The 24,104-nt window shown below is 44.0% G+C and overlaps 1 protein-coding gene across 2 annotated transcripts in view; it reads right to left on the bottom strand.

Annotated features, from left to right (window-relative positions):
- Nucleotides 1-24,104, bottom strand: part of LOC106569082 (translation initiation factor eIF-2B subunit gamma) — a 49,223-nt gene that overhangs the window by 13,834 nt on the left and 11,285 nt on the right. For both annotated transcript variants that reach the window (XM_045694095.1, XM_014140067.2), the window contains exons 4-11: nucleotides 23,202-23,361; nucleotides 22,732-22,843; nucleotides 10,868-10,957; nucleotides 8,658-8,791; nucleotides 8,345-8,535; nucleotides 8,016-8,078; nucleotides 3,893-4,041; nucleotides 641-744 (exon numbers count right to left, since the gene is read on the bottom strand). In XM_045694095.1, the coding sequence (XP_045550051.1) occupies nucleotides 641-744; nucleotides 3,893-4,041; nucleotides 8,016-8,078; nucleotides 8,345-8,535; nucleotides 8,658-8,791; nucleotides 10,868-10,957; nucleotides 22,732-22,843; nucleotides 23,202-23,361 (1,003 nt within the window). The remainder of the gene's footprint in view (nucleotides 1-640; nucleotides 745-3,892; nucleotides 4,042-8,015; nucleotides 8,079-8,344; nucleotides 8,536-8,657; nucleotides 8,792-10,867; nucleotides 10,958-22,731; nucleotides 22,844-23,201; nucleotides 23,362-24,104) is intronic.

Below are 24,104 nucleotides of genomic sequence, written 5' to 3'. Positions count from 1 at the left end.
CAGGGGGCCGTGGTGTAGCAACACCCTGTTGTTCAGTCAATTAGGCTGAGCAGGCCCTGGACATTTTAGGGGCGCCTCTGGCAGTGTCATTGATGGAGAGGTTAGAGAACAGGCCAGGACCACCCGGAATTCAACAGCCCCCAGACCCCTCCTCCCCCACACCACCCCCCAATCCCAAAAACACACACTGACTAAATCACAGGAACACCCCCCCCCCCCAGCTCCATCTAGGGAGTATAGACAAGGGGATTAGGAATATACAAAAAGTAAAAGCTCAATTATACACAGAGGGTTCAGTTTTAATGCGATCTAAGAAAGCGTAGAATAAAACGCATCAGTCACATAAACACTGACCCACACAAGTTCACACATGCTACTTTGGCTAGTAACATGTGTTATTTCCTGCTTCTTAGGGTTGCAAAACTCAGGTACCTTTCCCCAAATTCCCAGATTTCCTACGTATTCTCTACGTCCTTATTCCTGGAATCTTACAAACAGTATTTCTGGAAAACCTAGGAATTTTGGGTTACTGGAATTTTGCAACCCTACTGTTGCTGGATAAAGTGGAGGTGAGTGGGACTTGAGTGTGTGATGGCAAGGCGAGGTGAGGTGAGGCAGTAATATGCAGTAGTATGCTCACCCTCTGGCTCTATGCGCTGGGCACTCCCTACCAGGCAATATTTGATGTCTGCACCACGGCCGATCACAGCATTACTGCAGATCACACTGCCCTGGATGTTACACCTGTAGAACAAACACAGAGCACTATCAACCAGACGTCCCCTTGAGAACTAGTACACTATCACTCTGTGCAGATTGTGGGTACCTGCGAAGACATCGCAGAAGAGTTGATTTCTGGCCATTGGACACTTGCTCTCTGACCTAATGCAAAATTAAAATCCTGTGTACTATATTTGAACATCTACTCGACCAGGCTTCATTTTCAAGGAGGACATTTTCTGGATGCAATATTTGAGAAGATGCTTTCAACTGCACAGGCTTTCATTCACGCACGCGCACACACACTCTTTCATGGGATCACTTTGGCACCATAAAACTTTATAACTTTATGTGCACAGTTTGATGTTTACTTAACATGCCTGGGCCAGGCCAGCTTTTTTTTCTTGGAGCATGAAGAACATATTTACAATGAAATTTCTCTTTCATGTCTTCAGCTAATTGCACAGCAGAGGGAGGGCCTTGTCCTTTCCTGCCTCTAACCCCTCCCTTAAAGGAAACATGACCCCTCAGAGTTTTCAGCTGTCTTGTTTTATTTTCCTCAAGAAACTAGATTAGCCTACATATTAAAGAAAAACACCAGCCTCTACCTTGTGTGTGTGCAAATGAAACACTATCATCAACATTTAGAATATTAGGTATTCGATATCGTCAGGTTTATTTTTTATATTGTTGAGGGCAGGGGGTGACAAAACATTATAGACAGGTATTCATCAAGGCTGAGACCAAGCAAACGCCCCATGTCAAAATAAAACCCTCATTCTGGATCCTATGTTATAATTATTATGGGTACTGAGCTCAGTCTAAATAGTGGGTTTCAGACATTAGGCTTATGTGATGTCTAGGTAGGCAGTATACTCATTCATTTGAGTGGGGTAGCAATTCTCTATGGTAAGTAGACCGTGAACTTTCAAATTCCTCATTAACTGTTAATATCATGTTTTAAACATCTAATTGTTCCTTCTTTACCTTGATTGTGTCTATTCTACATTTAAACTGAGATGTTAAATGTTTAACTAAAGTTTGGTATGATTTTATTTAATCAATAATAGAGAAAATCCTGAATTTATCAATGAATCTCAATTCAGGATATAATCTCATCTTCCCCCGTGTAACTGTCATAGTGAAACTCCAGACCCTGGGTGGCAGGCAAAGGCATGCTAACAATCAGAATATCAACAGATGGAAAGTCTGTGAGGTGGTGGTGCTGTGTTGGGTTAGTTTAGGATAGCTGGGGAACCGACAACCCTGCCCGGGGATGGTTGATGCTCTGCACCACTTGGGTTGGCAGTCCGGACTAAGGCCACCATAAAGTCTCCTCTGGAGGATAGAAACAGAGTGAGCTCTGTGGGGCGGGCTGGGGAGCAACATGCATGTCTCTCCCTCCTAGAGAGACTGACGAGCTTGGCCCTGCAGCCACTAACACAGGCAGGTTTGTATTGGCTGCTGCTGCACTGGGGCTGTTCAGGTGGTGGTGGTAGGGTTGGAGGGAGGGAGAGGAAGGGGGGGTAGCAGGGAGGGAGGGAACCGGCTGGGGGGTTGATGGCAATGGGAGATTACAAGGATTGGAGTTTTAAACAGAGAGACCACCAAAGAAGCCCAACTGAAACACCACTAATTACTGACACTGTGCTCCTCCTCGCTGTGACCCCCCACCCCCACACCTCAACCACCCACATCCTCCGCCTGCCTCCCTGCGACCTCGACCGCAGCCCCCCCAAATAGCCTCTGCTTTGTAAACAAGCACTCCTACATGCAAACAAAGGGGCCAAAAAATGCAAGTGCCTTCTTTAACATGCCAGGGATTTGCTAATCCCCTCTTACATTTTTTTTTATGTTGCAAAATAATTGCCATTTCTTTATTTTCCTATTTTCTCTCTTTCTCTCTCTTTCTTTCTTTCTTTCTTTCTTTCTTTCTTTCTTTCTTTCTTTCTTTCTTTCTTTCTTTCTTTCTTTCTTTCTTTCTTTCTTTCTTTCTTTCTTTCTTTCTTTCTTTCTTTCTTTCTTTCTCTTTATGCGTGCACTAACTCGGACATGAGGGTACCCCCGCTGGCTCAGGCCTCCCTGTCTTTAAGAGGGACTGTGCTAAAGCCCAACTCTGCCAGATAAAGCTCTTCCCCAGGATTTGAGGATGTCTGAATTTAAAATAACAGGCTCCTTTTCTACTTCTCAGTGGCCTCTCTCCTGCGATTCATGTCATGCTTGCAGTTTTCAAATCACCAGCCAGGACATCCTTTCAACCAGCCAGCACGAGTGAAAATACTTTAATTAAAAATGTCTCCCAATGCTAGACTGAAAAAAACCCAAAAACTATTCATAGTAGGTTTACATAGTCAGCAATCCACCCACAATAAATAGTTGAATATGACACTTTAAAAAAGGTAGACAACTGAGGTAAAAGTTTTTAAAAAAGGAAAAAAGAAATTCCACTTGTTGTTGTTGTTGCTGAGAATCTAGCTACAGCATAGTTTAACCATGTATATTCATCACCTATGTGTTTATGTATGCCATTGTAAGCGTGCTATGGTTCACTGCACACCAATGGACATTGTCAACATAGTGTTCTCTGTTTCCCCCAGATATCACATAAAACAAGCCTCAGGCAGTCAGTCCCCTCCTCGCACTGCAGCCCACCCAAACACAAACACGGTTGTTTTACTATCCTTGTGGGAACCAAACAACTGATTCCCATTCCAAATCCTATTTACCCTAACCCTAATATTTAACCTAACCCCAAACCCTAACTCCTAATTCTAATCCTAAACCTAAAAAAGCATTTTGCTTGTGGGGACCAGTGAAATGTTCCCACTTGTGCAAATGTTCCTTGTTTTACTATCCTTGTGAGGACTTCTGGTCCCCACAAAGATAGTAAAACCAAAACACACATATACTCCGGAGTCATCCATACACACTGGCCTCTAAAACCTGATGATTCCCCTTTGTGGTTTAAAACTATACTGGGCATAATTGGAGAAGGGAGTTTACTACCCGGTCTTTTCCAAATGGAAATAACAGTGTTGCTTACACTGCTTTCTCTCTACCATAAAGTGTCATCTGTGACTACCTGGTAAAATGTCCTGGGATCACAGCTTCTAAAGTCTAAGGACACAGTGGAAGAAATGGTCCAAATCTGTATACAGTAGACTCTACTCACCCCTCCTCGATGGTAACTCCGTGCATGATGATGGAGTTGGTTACTTTGACCTTCTCTCTGACGGTGGTGGACGCGCCGATCGTTGATCTTTTGATGGATGCCTTGTCTGAGATTTGACAGGATGCTCCTATTATGCTGTCAGCACCAATCTGGCAGACAATAACCAGACGTGGTAGAACGTTGTCAGGAAAAAGAGATCATAGGCCGAAAAGACCACACCAGAATGTACACTTCCATCTGTTCCCTTCCTATAGTTTACTATATCAGTAAGTCAAATTTCCAGTGTAAAAATCAAACTCTTATTTATTTATATATATACACACATATATATACATACAGTGCCTTGCGAAAGTATTCGGCCCCCTTGAACTTTTCGACCTTTTGCCACATTTCAGGCTTCAAACAAAGATATAAAACTGTAATTTTTTGTGAAGAATCAACAACAAGTGGGACACAATTATGAAGTGGAACGAAATTTATTGGATATTTCAAACTTTTTTAACAAATAAAAAACAGAAAAATTGGCCGTGCAAAATTATTCAGCCCCTTTACTTTCAGTGCAGCAAACTCTCTCCAGAAGTTCAGTGAGGATCTCTGAATGATCCAATGTTGACCTAAATGACTAATGATGATAAATAGAATCCACCTGTGTGTAATCAAGTCTCCGTATAAATGCACCTGCTCTGTGATAGTCTCAGAGGTCCGTTTAAAGCGCAGAGAGCATCATGAAGAACAAGGAACACACCAGGCAGGTCCGAGATACTGTTGTGGAGAAGTTTAAAGCCTGATTTGGATACAAAAAGATTTCCCAAGCTTTAAACATCCCAAGGAGCACTGTGCAAGCGATAATATTGAAATGGAAGGAGTATCAGACCACTGCAAATCTACGAAGACCCGGCCGTCCCTCTAAACTTTCAGCTCATACAAGGAGAAGACTGATCAGAGATGCAGCCAAGAGGCCCATGATCACTCTGGATGAACTGCAGAGATCTACAGCTGAGGTGGGAGACTCTGTCCATAGGACAACAATCAGTCGTATACTGCACAAATCTGGCCTTTATGGAAGAGTGGCAAGAAGAAAGCCATTTCTTAAAGATATCCATAAAAAGTGTAGTTTAAAGTTTGCCACTAGCCACCTGGGAGACACACCAAACATGTGGAAGAAGGTGCTCTGGTCAGATGAAACCAAAATCGAACTTTTTGGCAACAATGCAAAACGTTATGTTTGGCGTAAAAGCAACACAGCTCATCACCCTGAACACACCATCCCCACTGTCAAACATGGTGGTGGCAGCATCATGGTTTGGGCCTGCTTTTCTTCAGCAGGGGCAGGGAAGATGGTTAAAATTGATGGGAAGATGGATGGAGCCAAATACAGGACCATTCTGGAAGAAAACCTGATGGAGTCTGCAAAAGACCTGAGACTGGGACGGAGATTTGTCTTCCAACAAGACAATGATCCAAAACATAAAGCAAAATCTACAATGGAATGGTTCACAAATAAACATATCCAGGTGTTAGAATGGCCAAGTCAAAGTCCAGACCTGAATCCAATCGAGAATCTGTGGAAAGAACTGAAAACTGCTGTTCACAAACGCTCTCCATCCATCTCACTGAGCTCGAGCTGTTTTGCAAGGAGGAATGGGCAAAAATGTCAGTCTCTCGATGTGCAAAACTGATAGAGACATACCCCAAGCGACTTACAGCTGTAATCGCAGCAAAAGGTGGCGCTACAAAGTATTAACTTAAGGGGGCTGAATAATTTTGCACGCCCAATTTTTCAGTTTTTTATTTGTTAAAAAAGTTTGAAATATCCAATAAATTTCATTCCACTTCATGATTGTGTCCCACTTGTTGTTGATTCTTCACAAAAAATTACAGTTTTATATCTTTATGTTTGAAGCCTGAAATGGGGCAAAAGGTCGAAAAGTTCAAGGGGGCCGAATACTTTCGCAAGGCACTGTATATACACACGCACGCACGCACGCACGCAGAGCAAATAAAGAATTGTCCCTTTTCAGGACCCTGCCTTTCAAAGATAATTCGTAAAAATCCAAATAACTTCACAGATCTTCATTGTAAAGGGTTTAAACGCTGTTTCTCATGCTTGCTCAATGAACCATAAACAATTAATGAACATGCACCTGTGGAACGGTCGTTAAGTCACTAGCAGACGGAAGGCAATTAAGGTCACAATTATGAAAACTTAGGACACTAAAGAGGCCTTTCTACTGACTCTGAAAAACGCCAAAAGAAAGATGCCCAGGGTCCCTGCTCATCTGCGTGAATGTGCCTTAGGCATGCTGCAAGGAGGCATGCCAGGACTGCATGCCAGGACTGCAGATGTGGCCAGGGCAATAAATTGCAATGTCCGTACTGTGAGACGCCTAAGACAGTGCTACAGGGAGACAGGACGGACAGCTGATCGTCCTCACAGTGGCAGACCACGTGTAACAACACCTGCACAGGATCGGTACATCCGAACATCACACCTGCGGGACAGGTACAGGATGGCAACAACAACTGCCCGAGTTACACCAGGAACGCACAATCCCTCCATCAGTGCTCAGACTGTCCGCAATAGGCTGAGAGTGGCTGGACTGAGGGCTTGTAGGCCTGTTGTAAGGCAGGTCCTCACCAGACATCACCGGCAACAACGTTGCCTATGGGCACAAACCCACCGTCGCTGGACCAGACAGGACTGGCAAAAAGTACTCTTCACTGACGAGTTGCGGTTGTGTCTCACCAGGGGTGATGGTCGGATTTGCGTTTATCGTTGAAGGAATGAGCGTTACACCGAGGCCTGTAATCTGGACCGGGATCGATTTGGAGGTGGAGGGTCCGTCATGGTCTGGGGCAGTGTGTCACAGCATCATCAGACAGAGCTTGCTGTCATTGCAGGCAATCTCAACACTGTGCGTTACAGGGAAGACATCCTCCTCCCTCATGTGGTACCCTTCCTGCAGGCTCATCCTGACATGACCCTCCAGCATGACAATGCCACCAGCCATACTGCTCGTTCTGTGCGTGATTTCCTGCAAAACAGGAATGTCAGTGTTCTGCCATGGCCAGCGAAGAGCCCGGATCTCAATCCCATTGAACACGTCTGGGACCTGTTGGATCGGAGGGTGAGGGAAATGTCTGGGAACTTGCAGGTGCCTTGGTGGAAGAGTGGGCTAACATCTCACAGCAAGAACTGGCAAATCTGGTGCATGAGGAGGAGATGCACTGCAGTTCTTAATGCAGCTGGTGGTCACACCAGATACTGACTGTTACTTTGATTTTGACCCCCCCCCTCCTCAGGGACACATTATTCCATTTCGGTTAGTCACATGTCTGTGGAACTTGTTCAGTTTACGTCTCAGTTGTTGAATCTTATGTTCACAGAAATATTTACACATTAAGTTTGCTGAAAATAAACGCAGTTGACAGTGACAGGACGTTTCTTTTTTTGCTAAGTTTATACTATATATATATATATTTGTGAATGATAGGAAAGACAGAACAACAGTAGGATTATACTTTAGAATTCAAAAGTTTGACAGTTTGGAGAGCAGTTTGATCATAAAGATTGTGGAGAGGCAACCTACAGTTGTAAGATCTTAATTTGATCATCCTGTTGCAGAACCTTCCAGAAATGCAGGAACTTTTAATGTATTTGAGGTTTAAAAAGGCTTCTGAAGTTTGTAATTTACACTTTGAAATGATAATTATAATCCACATAATAAATTCACATTTCCTTTTGCTGCAGGATTATATTCCTGCTGTAGCAAACTGTCTCAAATTAAGATCCTACATCTGTAAGAGGTGTAGTGGCCAAAAGTCCCCAACTGTTGAACAGGGCAAGAGGAGCTGAGGGCCTCTGCTAGTGGCCTCCCCTGCCTCTTATGCTCCTTAATCCCCTATGACACACACCTAGAGCATCTTCCCTCATAGACAACTAATAAGAATAGCATGTGACTCACCAAAACACACTCAATCTAATGGCATCCTCACTCACAACGCTCATTCTACTACAACCTGCTAATGACTCAGACACAGACTCATGGATGCAGTCTGAAAATAAACATTGTACCAGACGTCTAAGAGAACCACCCATCTAGCTACTAGGCTAGCTACTCACCAGACAGCGCACAGATATCGCTGCTGATGGATGGACTGCAGGCTCATCAAACAGCTTAGGGGCCTGGAACACAAGACATTATAGCATACATGTTCATTGAAGAGGATAAAACAATAATGCCAGTAATGTACAGGGAGCATGTTCCTCACCAGATAAAAGGTCATATTAATCACATCTAAAAGTTGTAAGTTAGGGTTACTAACAGAGCCGGCTATTAGTTTGATGTGGCAGGTAAAGAAAGCAGTGTACGAGATGAGCATGCTAGCCATGAAGCAGTCCGAAACAGATGAGTACACGTTTAGTACATCTAGTTTCACTCTCTCACTTACCAGGCGATTGGCTTCGATGTAGGCCGCTAGCGTGTTGACGCGGTAACACATGCCCTCGTCCATGATGTGCACGTAACAGCGCAGGCGTCCTCCGTGGTAGGCCTCACTCATGTCCCCACGATGGTCATTCCAACAGGACCTCTCCCGGGTTAGCTGCAGCAGCACCTCATCCCTGGACAAGATCTGAATCTCTACACACACAGACAGCAGATACACACAGTTGAGTTTGTATGTGTGTGTGTGTGTGTGCATGAAGTGAGTTACAACCTCGCTATGGAAACTCTCTTAAAATGTTCAAGTATAGTTTCATTACCCAAGTTTGGATTGCCATCCTTTTTCTTAAGGTTCTGATCAGCTTCATCGTTGACATTCGGAGAGGTCATGGATTTAGAGAACTGTTTGCGGACAAGATACGGGATTAACTCTCCCCGAATCGAAGAGACAGACCTTGGAGAGAAAAACAAAATACAATACTTACTCAGTTGTTGAAATATGTACATTCACTGAAAGTAAAAAATACATTTGACTCTCATTAAGTCCAACATTTGACTCCCAACTCTTTTGAAAAGTAATAGCATAGAATCAGAATGAGTAAAACATTTGACCGTGGCAATTCTACTCAGAATATTTCTATGTTGATTCAGATATTTCCTCATGGCCAATCAAAACGATAGAAGTAGGAAGTAGGGAGAGGGGGTGAGAAGGGGGGGAATGCCTTTGAGTGTACATGGCTAATGACCATGTACTGAACGCTTTCACAAGTTCTAGGCCCATCTCTGCTCATTGAGGGTTACCGCTAACCAGAAAAGAAAGAAACAACCACAATCATTTCACAGTGTACACGTTCATGGGTTTCCTAACAGGTTAAAAAAGATTAGGCTGAATCATGGTTTCAAACTACCATGTAAGCCCAGTAGGCAATTCTCCTGCACTGCACTCAATGTCCCTCTCCATCTCTCACTCTCTTTTTAGTTTCTTTTAAGGGAGATTAGAATTTCCATCTGAATGCAGAGAAAGCAACAACAGTTACTCTGTCCATTTTTCTCCTTGAGCGCTCCACAGCAGAGCAGCTTCAAGAGGGAGAGATAGAGAAAGAGATGGAGAGAGAGAGGTGGAGAGAGAGAGTGAGGGAGGAAAAGGAGAGAACATGAAAAAAGGGGGACAAAAAAAACAAGTCCACCTACTTTGATGTGGGAGAGAAAGAAAGAAGCGGTTAGTGCTTTTGAGGTCTCCCGAGTCTGGGTGGCAGATAACATTAAATTATATTTATATCAGGATGACTGGTGAATTAAAATGTTAAAGCAATGGGAAGCAGCAGGAACAAGTGTCTGCAATGCAGAGTATTTATGTAAACCCAGACTAGAAAATTCCTATTTGGAGAGAAAGTGGGCCGGGCGAGTGAGTGAGTCAATGCACTCCCCAATTAATGCCACCTGCACTTATTTTCAACACCACTTAAAGGAGCTGTTGGGTCTCCTCACAATGCCAGTTTAACAAGCACAAAAGGGACGGGGGGACAAACTGAGGTACTGGACTGTGGGGTGGGTGGGTGGAGGAAGAGGTTGTGCTGCTGCTTTTGGTCTTGCTGGTGGTGGCGGGAGGGGAGGGGTAAGAACAGGAGGGTGGGGGCTAGCAATTACTAGACCCATTTCTCATTCAAGCCCTGTTCTGTCCCCATCCCAGTTCTGAAGTATCCCCTGCCTAGGATGTATGGGCAGGAGAATGTGAGTAGATGAATGTAACACCACTAAAAATATAGGTTACATCAATAGGATGTACATTTATCAAAGTGGGACGCACTTCAACTAAGTGGTCTAAGCATCTAACAGTGCCTTCAATTGCTTGGCCTTGATTTTAATGATCCAGTACATCTTTTAAATTGTGAACCATTTAATCTGGTGGTGGTGGCCACAGAGATCCATTAAATGACTTCAATATGTTGGAAGATACATGTCAGTCTATGGCGGTGGTCCTATTATATATGGTAACCCCAAAAAGTTGCCCCATTGTGGGCAATAAACAGACTTTCTGATTGGTCCAAAGTGATTGCAGTTTAAAAGAAAACCAGAAGTATGAGGAAGTGAGATGATCAACACAGTTGTGATTGAGGTGTACCTCTGACACTAACGCACAAGGGGGCTAAAAGCCTAATAAACTGCTCAAGTGGCACATTGTAAAACAAATTAACACCTGACAACAATACCTACCAGCCTCAAAGCCTTTCCATAGTCACAGCCTGTTCTCATATTAACTCAAATTCAACACGCATGAACCTTGGCAAGAAAGGTGCTGTTCAATACTTCACCTGCGTATAGCAATACATTGTATTCACATTTATGTGGATGGTTATCGGTACCTTAAAAAACTAATTTGATATACATTAAACATAAAACACGAGCACATTTGTGAGAAAATTACATGCACAAACGTTACATCCCAAAGGCACCCTATTCCCTACACAGTGCACTACTTTACAGGGAATAGGGTGCCATTTAGGAAGCAAGCAAAGTAAAATGGTCTCACTTGTTATCCGCCAGGAAGTCAACCACAGACTTCTTCAGGCAGTACAGGTGGGCATCCACAAGGCCAGTTCTGATGTGCATCCTTGGATGTCTGAATGAAAGAGAGAGAGACAGAGACGTAGGGGGTAAATCAAATCACATGTTAACTAAAAAGCCATCGAAGACGTTTTAGATTACATTACCTCTATCACTGTGTTGTAACATAGTAGTTGTTATAGAAACATTGTACTAACATGTCTTATTACATACTCTAGCAATTGGTTTGGAGTTGAGAGCGATTTTGCTATCACCCGAGAGGGCTAAGGATTATTCCCTATTTCACTTTTGTTAGAGTAATAACAGTGTTACTACACAGGTTTAAGGGGAAGCGTAACTGGCTACTGAGATCACAGGTGGTGCCAGTACCACAGTTAATGTCACTGTTCATGGCACAACACACTATAAAGTATCCTGTAGCAGACACTGAGGCACCAAGCCTCTTTCTTTACATGAGCAAAACCACTTTTTGTTTTTCTTCTCCAGATGTTTTTTTAATTAGATGACAAAGAGTAAAAATAACTACAGTCTTTCATTTAGCTTTTCATTGTACCTCCTTAATTACTCTGTTGAAAGCAGTATGTGACAGAACAGAACATCTGTTATGATAAAAAGAAAAGAGGTGATATAAAAGTCCTGCATCTGTGTATTGTCCCCTGCCAGCCTCTGTCCACAGGCCCTGCCCCAGAAACTGCCCCAGAAACGTTTGCCACTGTCATGGCAACCGTGTCCAGTCTGAACTGCAGTGAGTGCTGCGTTAACTGGTCAGATGCCAACACCAGCGGACCCCCCAATTGTTTTACAGCTTGCAATTGACATGACAATGCTCTGGGTATAGATCCTCTGTGTTCAGGCAGGGCAGGCTGCTATAGAGCCCAGCGCTAAAACGGCAACTTATTTCCTTTATAGTGCACTACAAGTAGTGCACTACATAGGGTGCCATTTGAGACACAGCCCAGAGGCGGCTGCCTGCCTGCCCTGGAGGCCAGTCTAATTCATCTGAGAGCAGCAGCAGCCAGGCTGTCTGAGTGATGTGGGAAGTCTCTGAGTTGCAGCTGAAGGCAAACCAAAGGTTGTTGCACCAGGCAGGAAGAAAGAGATGGGAAAAACTCACAGGATCAGAGATTGTGGTGGTATCGTGTAGAAACGCTTTAATTGAGAATAATTGCTGTTTGGGTTTTATTTTTGAAGTCCTCGGGTAAAATGATCTTGATAATATAACGTTCTATACTTGCCGAATGGTGGTTAGTTACAGAATTAAATCTAAGGCTACAGTTGAAATTGCCTACAGAAGCCAACATCAATTCTCTAAGACAGTGATGTCAGTTAGCAAAGCTAGCACTGTATTCACAGTAGATATGGCCATGGTGAAAGCAGGCCTCATCCTGTGAGATGGCCTCTGTAAGCACTGCTCACATAAAGTGGCCAGGAGACCTGACTCCATAAACAGTTCCTTGGACAGAACCAAGGCAATGGATCATAAAAGGCCATAACCATACACTCACTAGTCTATATTCTATATGACCTCTGGATCAGAGCACCAGGTGAAACAAATGAACCCTCCACCTAACACCCACCATGATCAGAGTGGTGAAGCACCACCATAACAAACCGACTACCCAGCCTGCCTGGTGGTGTCACATTCAACTGGGCCCCCCATACCCCCCGTCTCCCCTTAATGTGACATTTATGAAGCGAAACCATAAGAAAACCATCTCATCTCCGGGGCTTTATGTGAGAGCCTCCCCTCTCCTCCTTTTCTTGGGTGAAGAATGCGATTTAAAACATTGAGAATAAGTCAGGAGGTCTGTTTGGCGATGCAGATTTCAGAACCAGATGCTGGGCCGTATAAATCACGTTGTGAGGGGGAGGAGGGTAAACAGGCAAGAGGTAAATTATGACAACTTTGAGCCATTCCATTAACCAGCTCACAGAGGGGCCATGTGTTGAATCCACCAACAAGAGGCTGAAAACAGAGACAGGAATATTCTAGCACATCACACCACCCACATGTGGTCCCAATGTGGTCCTCCGGTCCACACACAGACCACAGCAAACAGGTTGTGTGTGTGTGTGTGTGTGTGTGTGTGTGTGTGTGTGTGAACTGTACGCCAAATGCAGATGGAAGTAAACAAAGATTTATAGGAACACCCAGCATCTGACATCCTTGTTTGGCACCTGTGGGGCCGGGCAGGCAGGCAGGCAGGCAGGCAGGCAGGCAGGCAGGCAGGCAGGCAGGCAGGCAGGCAGGCAGGCCAAGCAGGAGAGACACCCAGGGATCAGTGTACGGTGGCTGGGGGTCAGGTGTGGTGTGGCGAGGATGGGAGCGGTTGGGGGGAGGGTCGACAAGTGCCCTTTATGGAGCAGGACACCATGGTTAAACACAAGCAGGAGCGGCTACAGGCCTAGTCTGTCCGTCTACATGCTGATGGAAGGATCCCCATTTGGGTGATAATTTTAGTAGAAATACAATACACATCGTTTGGCCATAAGCCACTGCATTTCCCAAACAAGTCTAATGTGTTATTCCTGGTAGTCTAGGGGGCCTGGCTGATGAGTGAAACAGAACATTGTTGCAAAACTCCTCAGGCTACGGTGATTCACTCCCAAGCGTTATGACTGACTACTAAAAACCTCAGCATGAAGTAGGATCTACCTCCTAAATGAGCACATTCCACATGGCAGCGGTGCTGTGAGGTAATAGTCCTTGTGCTTCTCTCTGAGGGGACAGTGCTAACTGCTGTTCTGGACCTAGTCTGTGTCAACACCACTGCAAGGCCCAGACAAATTTGCTCAAGCATCCAGCTACATTTCGCTTTACTATAAAGACCTTGGCTCTTTGTCCTCTCTCGTGTCTGAGCACAGAAGGTAAATACAAACGGCCCCAAAATGTCCAGACTTGGGTAGTTAGCTGGGAATATGTGCAGTTAAATGTATAGATTCCCTGCCACCGGACAATACATTGACGCTATTTAAAGAGAGGAATGTTTGAGGAGTGTGCTTCATGGCACACAGGGGACAAGACACATACTGTATTACTAGTTTTGCAGTGGTACTACATTCTTCAAATATATTTAGTGTTGCGGGAACCAGGTACTGTAGACCTCAAGTGAATGAACAAATCCATGGTTTCATCTGGAAAGAGAATTAAACTATGGTAGCAGTAGCGTAGCTTAATCATGACGGGCCCAGGTGCCCCCAAAAAATGAAGGGCCCCTATCACCACCCATATTTCCCTTAAAAATGTAAATAATTTTGTTGGTAAGGCTGTGTGTTAATATTACTAAGCATTGTAACAGCAGAGCAGAACCTAATCTATGGGCACATTTGACGCTGTTACCAGAGAAGCCGCAATATAGCCAACACATTCAGCACCATGGACGGCAGTCAGAAATTAACCCGTATAAGTCGATCAGCACCAAGGAAAGCACAAAGCGGTCAAAAAACACCCTATTTTATCTGCAAATAATAGGCAATAGCCTATATTATAAAACCTAAACATATAGATCACTCTCTTGACAGAAACACAGAAAAACAGCTAATGACCCAGTACATGCTCGCTGAGGTTATGCACGGTGGCAAAATTGACATACCGCTATTTCAAATGATCTGCCTCCCGCAGAAGCCTATAGCAAAAACACCAGCAAATCAATCAAGAGGAGCATTCAAACAGATTTCTTAAATGGCAGCGTGTCATTTAACAACATTCGACGGGCCTTGCGCTCTGCGAAGTCGTTGACTATGGCATTCAAATCCATGGCTCTGGCCCTGGTGTTTTCAATGGACAGAATGGCCAACTCACTCAGTCTCTCCTGTCTCATGCTGCTCCTCAGGTATGATTTCATTATTTTCAGTTTGGAAAAGGAGTGCTCGGCACTGGCTACCGTTTTACAGGCAGAGTCATAAAAAGGAGCATCGCTGTAACTACTTCCCCAAATGTAGCAGTGACTGAATTGTAATCCACAATGAGCATCTTGGCCAGGTCTCTCACTGTAGTGTGCTTTGCTATTTCCTTCTTAAAACAGGAAATGAAAGAGAGTAATTGGCCATGGAAGCTTGCTGATACGTCTTTGCTGTAATGTTCAGCCAGCCAGCTGGCGGTCTTGTAGAGCACATCATCATCATCATCATCATCTATCATCTGCGTTGGCCAGGGTAGTGGGATGGATGGAGTCAAACAGACTAGATGTTGCCCGCAGACTTAAATCTGGTTGACAGCTGGTGGATAACGATGTCAAGGTTTGCATTAAAGACGTTGACTGTAAAACTACTCTCCCCATCACACAGTCGCTCGTCCTCGCATAGCTCATCAAAATGACGCCTCGCCTTCCTTCTCCGAGTGTCTTCAAATGCGTTCTGATCTCCCCATTTGTCGGCAAGGTTCTTTGCAGTGACTTTGGCCTTCTCAAAATCCTGTCGGAATCCGGACAGGACCTCTATCATGTCCTTGAGTAGGCTGACTGCCCTGTGCAGGTCTGCGTCCTTGGCCTGTAGCATTTTGGAGACCAAGTTCACATTTTCTAAAATCTTAGTCTGCAGAACGACTAAATGCTGATTCACCCCTCTCGTCCTTCTTGTCACTTAAAGCACAATCTTGGTGAGGGCCTTCATTACGTCCACATATCTTTTTCTGATGCAAAATAAAATATACCACTCAACATTGACCATGTATAACAGTATCATAAAACTGTTTAATCTCTGGCACATTTTTGACAGAGTCGTTGAGAGCCAGGTTAAGCGGCTCTTTTTCAGATATTCTGGCCGGCACACCCGAATAGACCCCGCCCATGTTAGCAGCTCCATCATACCCCTGCCCACAACATTTTGAAATATCCAGCCCATTATCCTCTATGCTGCCCAGGATTTTATGTTGAAGCTCAGCTGCTGATGTGTCAGCAGTGTCCAGAAATCCCCAAAACGACTCTGTGATGGTCAGATCTGTGACGACATTATTTGCATCCCTTATCACTTTCACATAGCGATAAACTTGGCTTAACTGGTCTACTTTGGATACGTCCGGTGTTGTGTCCATAATAATAGAAAGAAGAAGAAAAAAAAGGGCTTCCTGCATCTCTCCCTGAATGTCACACTTCACTTGCTCGGCTAAGATATAAATCAGCTCATTTTGGATTTGAGGACTGAGATAGTTAACGGATCCTGCAGGGCATTCTAAAAGTTCTTTCAGAACTGGGTCGTAAAATGACAGCAGTTCAATTATACTGAGAAAATTCCCACTGTTGACCTGCCCCAGCTTTTCACGGTGCCCTCTGAATGCCAAATTACATGATGCATGTGTGAGTTACATTAACTATGCGCTCCAACACCTGTCGCCAGAAATTTGCTGCGTTACGCACGCCTCTCTCCATTTCTGCGTCAATAGTGCCATTGAGCATCCATTGCTCATACACCAAACAGGCACCCCGTGAATCTGGGATGTCTCATGGCATGCTATTTTGGATGTTAGATGGCGCCAATCTCTCACCCCATTCACACACGCATCAGAGAAGTGGCACTCCGATCTCCGAACAGCAATCAAGGCTCACAATATGCGCAACCTAGCTTGGCTGAATAACATAGCCATGTACGTGGTAATTTGATTCCAGCCTTAGTTGTAGTGGTGTAACACGACACGGAAAAACACCGCCTTTTGTCATCTCTTGGGAATAGGCCAGTAGGCTTACACGAGCCTAATGCAATAACGTGCCGTTTAACTTTTGCATCCACATTTGTTGCATAATGCCCCCTGTCAGTTGAATAGGTAAAAAGGTTGTCTGTCCCACTTCCACCTGTTTCCTCAGCCGCCACGATTCTAGCCTCGCCCTGCTCCTCTTCCTCCCCGCCCGGCCCGGGGATAGCTTGTCCGGCCTGGCTTGTGCTCAGGGTCGTATCCGCCGATACCTGACAACCTACATCCTCTGTCAAAGTTGCTTCTCTGGCACGATGGAACAGCTTGGCCTTGGTTCACTTGACCCGCTAAAAGATGCTGCTGGTGATGAGAAACCTACATCCTCTTCTGGTCCTGCTACATTGCTTGTGCTAGCAATGGCTGCACATGAACTGCACTTAAAAAAGGAATCTAATTAAACAAATTTTGATACTGTACTTCGTTTGCTTTATCATTTTTGGCCTTCCTCTTTTGGACTCCACTTTTGTGTTGATACATTGCTGATTTTTAAATCCGTAATTTTCTATTCTCGACTTTCTCTCTTTAATAATTTTTTTCTGTCCGTTCTCTTGATAGCTAGCTCAACTGTTGCTTAAAACGATGACAGAAACAACAGCGTTTTAGAGAGTATTTGCACAATGAATCCCAGAATGCATTTCATTATCTTAAGATGGTATTGAAACTAATCGAATAATATGATTTATTTAGCAAATTAATTTGATTTATTGTCATCAATACACTAAAATATCATGCTGACTTATGTAGTGGCAAAAAAAACATTTTGACGGTGAAACCATCAGTGGGATCATTTATCATAGCCTAGGTTAAAGAAAGATCTTCTCGTCAAATCCTATATGTGATGGACCCGCGTCAACAATTAATACTTGGGTATGGTGGCGCGGTATTCAAATTACATAGGGGGCCCGCGGCTCCGCAGATCCGGGGTCCATGTACGTCGCGGGCCCTGGTGCAACCGCACCGGCTGAAGCTACGCCACTGTATGGTAGTACATACTGTATGAATACTATGGCTTCACCTCTGCTGAGATTACAGTGGAAAGTGGAGCAACATTGTATGCGAGAGGAACCTGCAGGAGCCTTCACACTGTCAAATCAATTCAGGGCCAACTCATATGACATGTGTAGAAGGTTTTCAGCTTCCATTTCAGCTCACATGTGGAAATCGGTAGTGATAGGTGTCACCACTCAGACAACTAGCATGGGGAAAATGTGGTGGTAATCTAGGACAGGGGTCAAGAACATGCAGTTTGAGGACTGCAAAAAAAATAATAAATACCGGTAAGATAACTGAAGAGATCATTATATTTAAGGGCTGGATACTAACTTAAGATTCTAACACAAGATCAGCGTTTGTAACTTGCCCATTCGCATAACTCATGCATTGATATCAAAGGTCCCAGGTTAGCAGTACCACAGGACAGGACAGCAGCATGTGTGACAGCAGCCCAGCGTTCCCATTCCATACGTCACCCGGCCCATGTCTGTATAAATACAACGGCAGACAAGTAAAGACTCTGGAGACAGCTTAGACAAACAGCCAGGGAACGACTGGAGACTTTCAGACGTTTAACACCGTGTTCAAACTTCCTACACTCAGGAAAAAGAGGGTTAATGGGGGAAACGGAGTCAAAGAGACTTTTGACATCTTAGGCTGAAATAAGCGACAAAGCGTCGATACTTAGGTTAGCTTAAGAGTTAGGCTAGCCGACAGCTTTGAGATATCATAAAACTCACTAAACCTCAGTCTCTCAATAAGTGGCCTAGTGCTCATTGACAACTTCTCTTTTAAAGCTCAACTAGGGTCGGTTGCTAATGTTAAAAAAATGCAAATAAAATTGTAGATTTTTGAAGTTGTGCATGTTTGTGCCTGTTTATGTGTGGATACAATTTACGTCTTGGGTAGACCTTGATGTTTCCTATATACACACACACACACACACACACACACAAGTTTTTTAGTCTAAGTAAGCTCAGAATGAATGTAGTGTCACAAGTCCACAACTGCATGTAACGTCCTGGTCTGTGTCTATACGTGTGTGTGTGTATTTACTAGAGCTGGGCGATATGGACAAAAATCCATATTTCGATAAAATGGCCTGAATAGGTGTGATAATGATAAATAGAACAATACGTTTATAACAACATGCACAACCGTTTTTATTTCATTATCCTTTAAACTACTAATTTGATGGTTGTAGCCATCAATTGTCCCAATAAAGGTCCAATGTGCCATTTTTATCTCAATATCAAATAATTGTTGGGTAACAATTAAGTACCTGTCTAGGAGTGGTCTGAGTGGGGAAGGGAAAACTAAAAACTAACTTATTAGCAGAGAGGTTTGGAACTCTTTCTTACTGTTCTATTAACTAATTTACCGCTTGGTGATGCAGACCAAAAAACTCCATCCCACCAAAACAGGCTGAAATTTCAGGCGGTCTTTTCAAACAGCTCTTACACTAGAAAGGGCATTAAAATCATGTTCACAATTTCACAGTAGTATTCCAACCTCATAGTGTGGAAATACAGTGCATTTGGAAAGTATTCAGACCCCTTGACTTTTTTCCACATTGTTATGTTATAGCCTCATTCTAAAATGGGTACTCTTTTTTTAACTCATTAAATCGACACACAATACCAGATAATGACAAAGCGAAAACAGGTTTTTATAAGTTAACAAATGTATTACAAATTTAAAACAGAAATACCTTATTTACAATAGTATTCAGACCATTTGCTATGAGACTCGAAACTGAGCTCAGGTGCATCCTGTTTCCATTAATCATCCTTGAGATGTTTCTACAACATGATTGGAGTCCACCTGTGGTAAATTCAATTGATTGGACATCATTTGGAAAGGCACACACCTAATTATATAAAGGTCATACAGTTGACAAGCCGTGAGGTGGAAGGAATTGTCCGTAGAACTCCGAGACAGGATTGTGACGAGGCACAGATCTGGGGATGGGTACCAAAATATTTCTGCAGCATTGAAGGTCCCCAAGAACACAGTGGCCTCCATCATTCTTAAATGGAAGACGTATGGAACCACCAAGACACTATCTAAAACTGGCCGCCCGGCCAAACTGAGCAATCCGGGGAGAAGGGCCTTGGTCAGGAAGGTGACCAAGAACCCGATGGTCACTCTGACAGAGCTCCAGAGTTCCTCTGTGGAGGTAAGGTGGCCAGACGGAAGCCACTCCTCAGTAAAAGGCACATGACAGCACGCTTTGAGTTTGCCAAAAGGCACCCAAAGGCTCTCAGACCATGATAAACAAGATTCTCTGGTCTGATGAAACCAACATTGAACTCTTTGTCCTGAATGCCAAGCATCACATCTGGAGGAAACCTGGAGCATGGTGGTGGCAGCATCATGCTGTGGGGATGTTTTTCAGCGACAGGGACTGGGAGACTAGTCAGGATTGATGGAAAGATGAACGGAGCAAAGTACGAGAGATCCTTGATGAAAACCTGCTCCAGAGTGCTCAGGACCTCAGACTGGTGCGAAGGTTCACTTTCCAACAGGAAAACGACCCTAAGCTTCGGGACAAGTCTCTAAATGTCCTTGAGTGGCCCACCCAGCGCCCAGACTTGAACCCAACCGAACATCTCTAGAAAGACCTGAAAATAGCTGTGCAGCGACGCTCTCCATCCAACCTGACAGAGCTTGAGAGGATCTGCAGAGAAGAATGGGAAAAACTTCCCAAATACAGGTGTACCAAGTTTGTAGTGTCATACCCAAGAAGACTCGAGGCTGTAATCACAAAGTACTGAGTAAAGGGTCTGAATACTTATGTAAATGTGATATTTTCATTTTTTTTTGTGTACATTTGCAAACATTTCTAAAAAACTGTTTTTGCTTTGTCATTATGGGGTATTTTGTGTAGATTAATGAGGGGGGAAAAACGATTTAATCAATTTTATAATAAGGCTGTAACATAACAAAATGTGGTAATATACAAGGGGTCTGAATACTGCCGAAGGCACTATATATATAAAACACAGGAAATCACCTTTTTGGCTGCACTGCACAATCACCCATATTAGCAAACTTATTCCACTTCAAACTTGACATTTCTCTAGTATAGGCTACTTATCATAATCAACGATATCAGAAAAATGCTAACAATAAGTGATTGATATGGTCGGTGTCGATATTTTTTGGTTTATCGTCCCAGCTCTAGTATGTACGTACGTACGTGTGTGTGTGTGTGTGTGTGTGTGTGTGTGTGTGTGTGTGTATCTCCACATTAGCGTGTGTGTGTGTGGCTGATTTCCTTTTGCAGGGAAGCGTGCTTGCAGCTGCTGCGGCCCCTCTCTTATTGGGCAGGATTTACAGTGGCTCTGGCTCCCTGAAGTATTTACGAGCTCCCAACAGACCAGCTCCCACAGCCCAGCCAAGAGCCCAGGACCTGAGTCCACAGCCCAATACCAGCACCCCAAGACCAAAGCCCAGACCATAACCCAGAGCCAGACCTACACCCCAGAACCAAAGCCTAAGACCAGAGCCCATATTTACAGTGTCTCAGAGTAGGAGTGCTGATCTAGGATCAGGGGCCACATCTATAGTATCAGAGTAGAAGTGCCCATCTAGGATCAGGGGCCGTATCTATAGTGTCAGAGTAGGAGTGCTGATCTAGGATCAGGGGCCGCATCTATAGTATAGTATCAGAGTAGAAGTGCTGATCTAGGATCAGGGGCCGCATCTATAGTATCAGAGTAGAAGTGCCCATCTAGGATCAGGGGCCGTATCTATAGTATATTGTCAGAGTAGGAGTTCTGATCTAGGATCAAGTCCCCCCCCGTCCACGTAAACTTATTACGATCTAGAAGGTAAAAGCGATCCTATATCACTACTCTGAGATGCTGTGTGAATCCTGGCCCAGGGCTGCAGTCCAGGCCCTGGTAGGGTGCTGACAGCTTCCACAGCCTCTTCCTATTGCAGCCCAGACATCATACACACATGCCACACTGGGGACGCAACATAATGCTACAAAGGGGTTCATGATTCGCACCAGTATTTGATGATTATTGAGATAAGCAATTTATTTTAAAAAAAAATGCCTATGGTGTTCTATCAGCTCTAAACAGCCTAATCCCAAGATGTATTTCATGGTGGGCAGCACATCTACAAGTATTTTACATCAATGTGTCATTTTATCCATCTGGCCAGGTATACATGTAGGATTTAGGCTACACCTTTGGCAATTGAACAAACATTAATTCTGCTTGAAATCTTTTAAGACTTAGGGTGGTGAGGGAATAAGACCTTAACTAGAAGGCTTAGGAACAGCCAAATGCAAGCAAGCACACACACACACACCTCAACGCTAAAGCCTCTTGAAAAACACATCTAAATGGATGTTGGAAAAAGAGAGAGAACAAGTGAAAGAAAAGAAAAAGGGCCACAGCATGCGCTCAGCTGGAACAGGGGGTCTGCCGTGGAAAAACAGCAGAACGCAGCCAAAGCAGGAGCAAATCCCTGTATAGCTGGAGTAATTGGCAAGTCTCATGACAGTCAAGGCTGGGGAGTGCTGTGTTTTTATTAGCAATCCCACACAAATGAAGGGTCAGAGCTGAGCAAGTTTGCATTGTTCCTTCCAACAATCCTCCACTCCCACGCCTTACCTTGTGTGCTCGCTCGCACGCACGCATGCACACACACACACACACACACACGCGTGTACACACACACTCGCGCACACACACACACACACACACACACACACACACACACACACACACACACACACACAAAAAAACCTGGTGGCTTGATAAGGATTGGGAGAAAAATAGCAAGCTAGCAGTCAGAACAGGAGTAGCTATAAAATATGTATCCCTGAATTGCTAAACCGGAGAGGTGTTAGTTGTTGTGCTTCCCAGTTCCAGGTCGCATTATTTAAAAATGATCTGAAAGGTCATTCATCGTGTGAAAAGTACTTCAACACAGCAATTACAAGATTTGAATGAAAATCCTACAAGGCATCCAATAACATCCCATTAGAGTAAATACATCGCCTGGTAGATAATGAGCAGTATCAGAGCCATACGCGATATAGCCTATGGAGTCTACATTATGCCTCTGAGCAATGCATTTGAGTAATAACCAATGTTAACCATTGGTTGTGCTGCTCAAGTAATACTCACTTTCTCATGATGGACTTCCTGATGACCAGACCTTCGTCCAGGTCGGCCTCGTTGGCCATAAAGAGGAGCCTCTTCCCTGTTCCGTCCACCCCAACAAAGTCCCTCTGCTCCCCTGGGAGAAGGAAGACACCAGATGAACAATCACACAGCAATGGCTAAGATCTCACCACACGGCTAACAAGCTTGCTATCTGCCCGGCTTGTACACTAACATCTAGGCCTATGGATGTTCACTGGGTTTAATAAGACAGATTTAAAAATATATTTTTTTAAAGAGTTTGATTGTAGAATATTACAAGCAAATGAACAGTTAACCGAGGAATAGCCTTATTTGGAAATGCAACTTCAAAAGTCTCAATGTGATCCATAAAACTACTGCCAGATTATATGACGAGGTAGTGCGGTGTATCACTTTTTTGTGCAGACCTGGTGTAATACTGGCAGTTGTGTAATTTTGTGAATCTTGTGTACCCGTTTTTTTCTTGCCCTTCTGTCCAGGGACAGTCTCCGTGAACTCGTGGGCTTTGCTCATCAGCATTGAGAGGGTGGCATTGTGAGCCCGGAACAGGTCAACCACCTCGTGGAGAGCAGCGTCCGTTATCAGGTCACAGCTCACCACCAAGATGTCCGTCTGGAGGGAGACATGGAGGAGGACCACAGAGATTCATAAGCATCGTGCCTTGACTTTTTTTTTTTACGCACAAAACAATTTAGGCAACAGGGATCTTGATCCAGGAGGAGATTAAATGTCTCTGCTGTAACCAAGAAGCTTGGATGGCTAGCAAGTTAGCAAATCAAATGCATAGCCGGAGCGCTGAGCCGGATATCATTTATTTATAATATATTTGTACAAAATTACGGTATTGAAAATCATACCGCCGGTATTTTGAAATATTCCGTTTATACAGTATACCGGGGTATCGCCCAAGCCTAAACAACACTAATGTTAAGACAGTTAGTGGCTTGAGAAGAGGAGGATGGGTTTTCACTCAAGATAGTCAGGCCCCACTAAACGGTTGTATTGGATCACAGATACAACAGAGAACTCAGAACACATAGCAGTTCATGACTTGGATAGGAGAATATCACAGCTGGCACTAGTCAAAAGGGCATACAAGTTACAATTAATTTATCTCTAAAAGGAAAGAAAGACAGTGATGACCTAGGACAATATCCGCTTCAACTTTTTCTACAGCATGCCCAGGACCCTTTCACATCAGAGTCCGTGACATTATTCTGCCTAATAGGAGGAACACCCTTCAAATGAAATTGAAAATACATTTAGCTGTCCCTAGCCAATGCTCAACAAGTTATCACGCACTCCAGCCTTCAAATACACTTTATTCCGTCCAGCTTTACGTTATGCTCAAAACA

This window comes from Salmo salar, chromosome ssa14 (genome assembly GCF_905237065.1).
Source record: "Salmo salar chromosome ssa14, Ssal_v3.1, whole genome shotgun sequence".
Taxonomy (NCBI): domain Eukaryota; kingdom Metazoa; phylum Chordata; class Actinopteri; order Salmoniformes; family Salmonidae; genus Salmo; species Salmo salar.
This window is presented reverse-complemented; position numbering and strand designations above follow the sequence as displayed.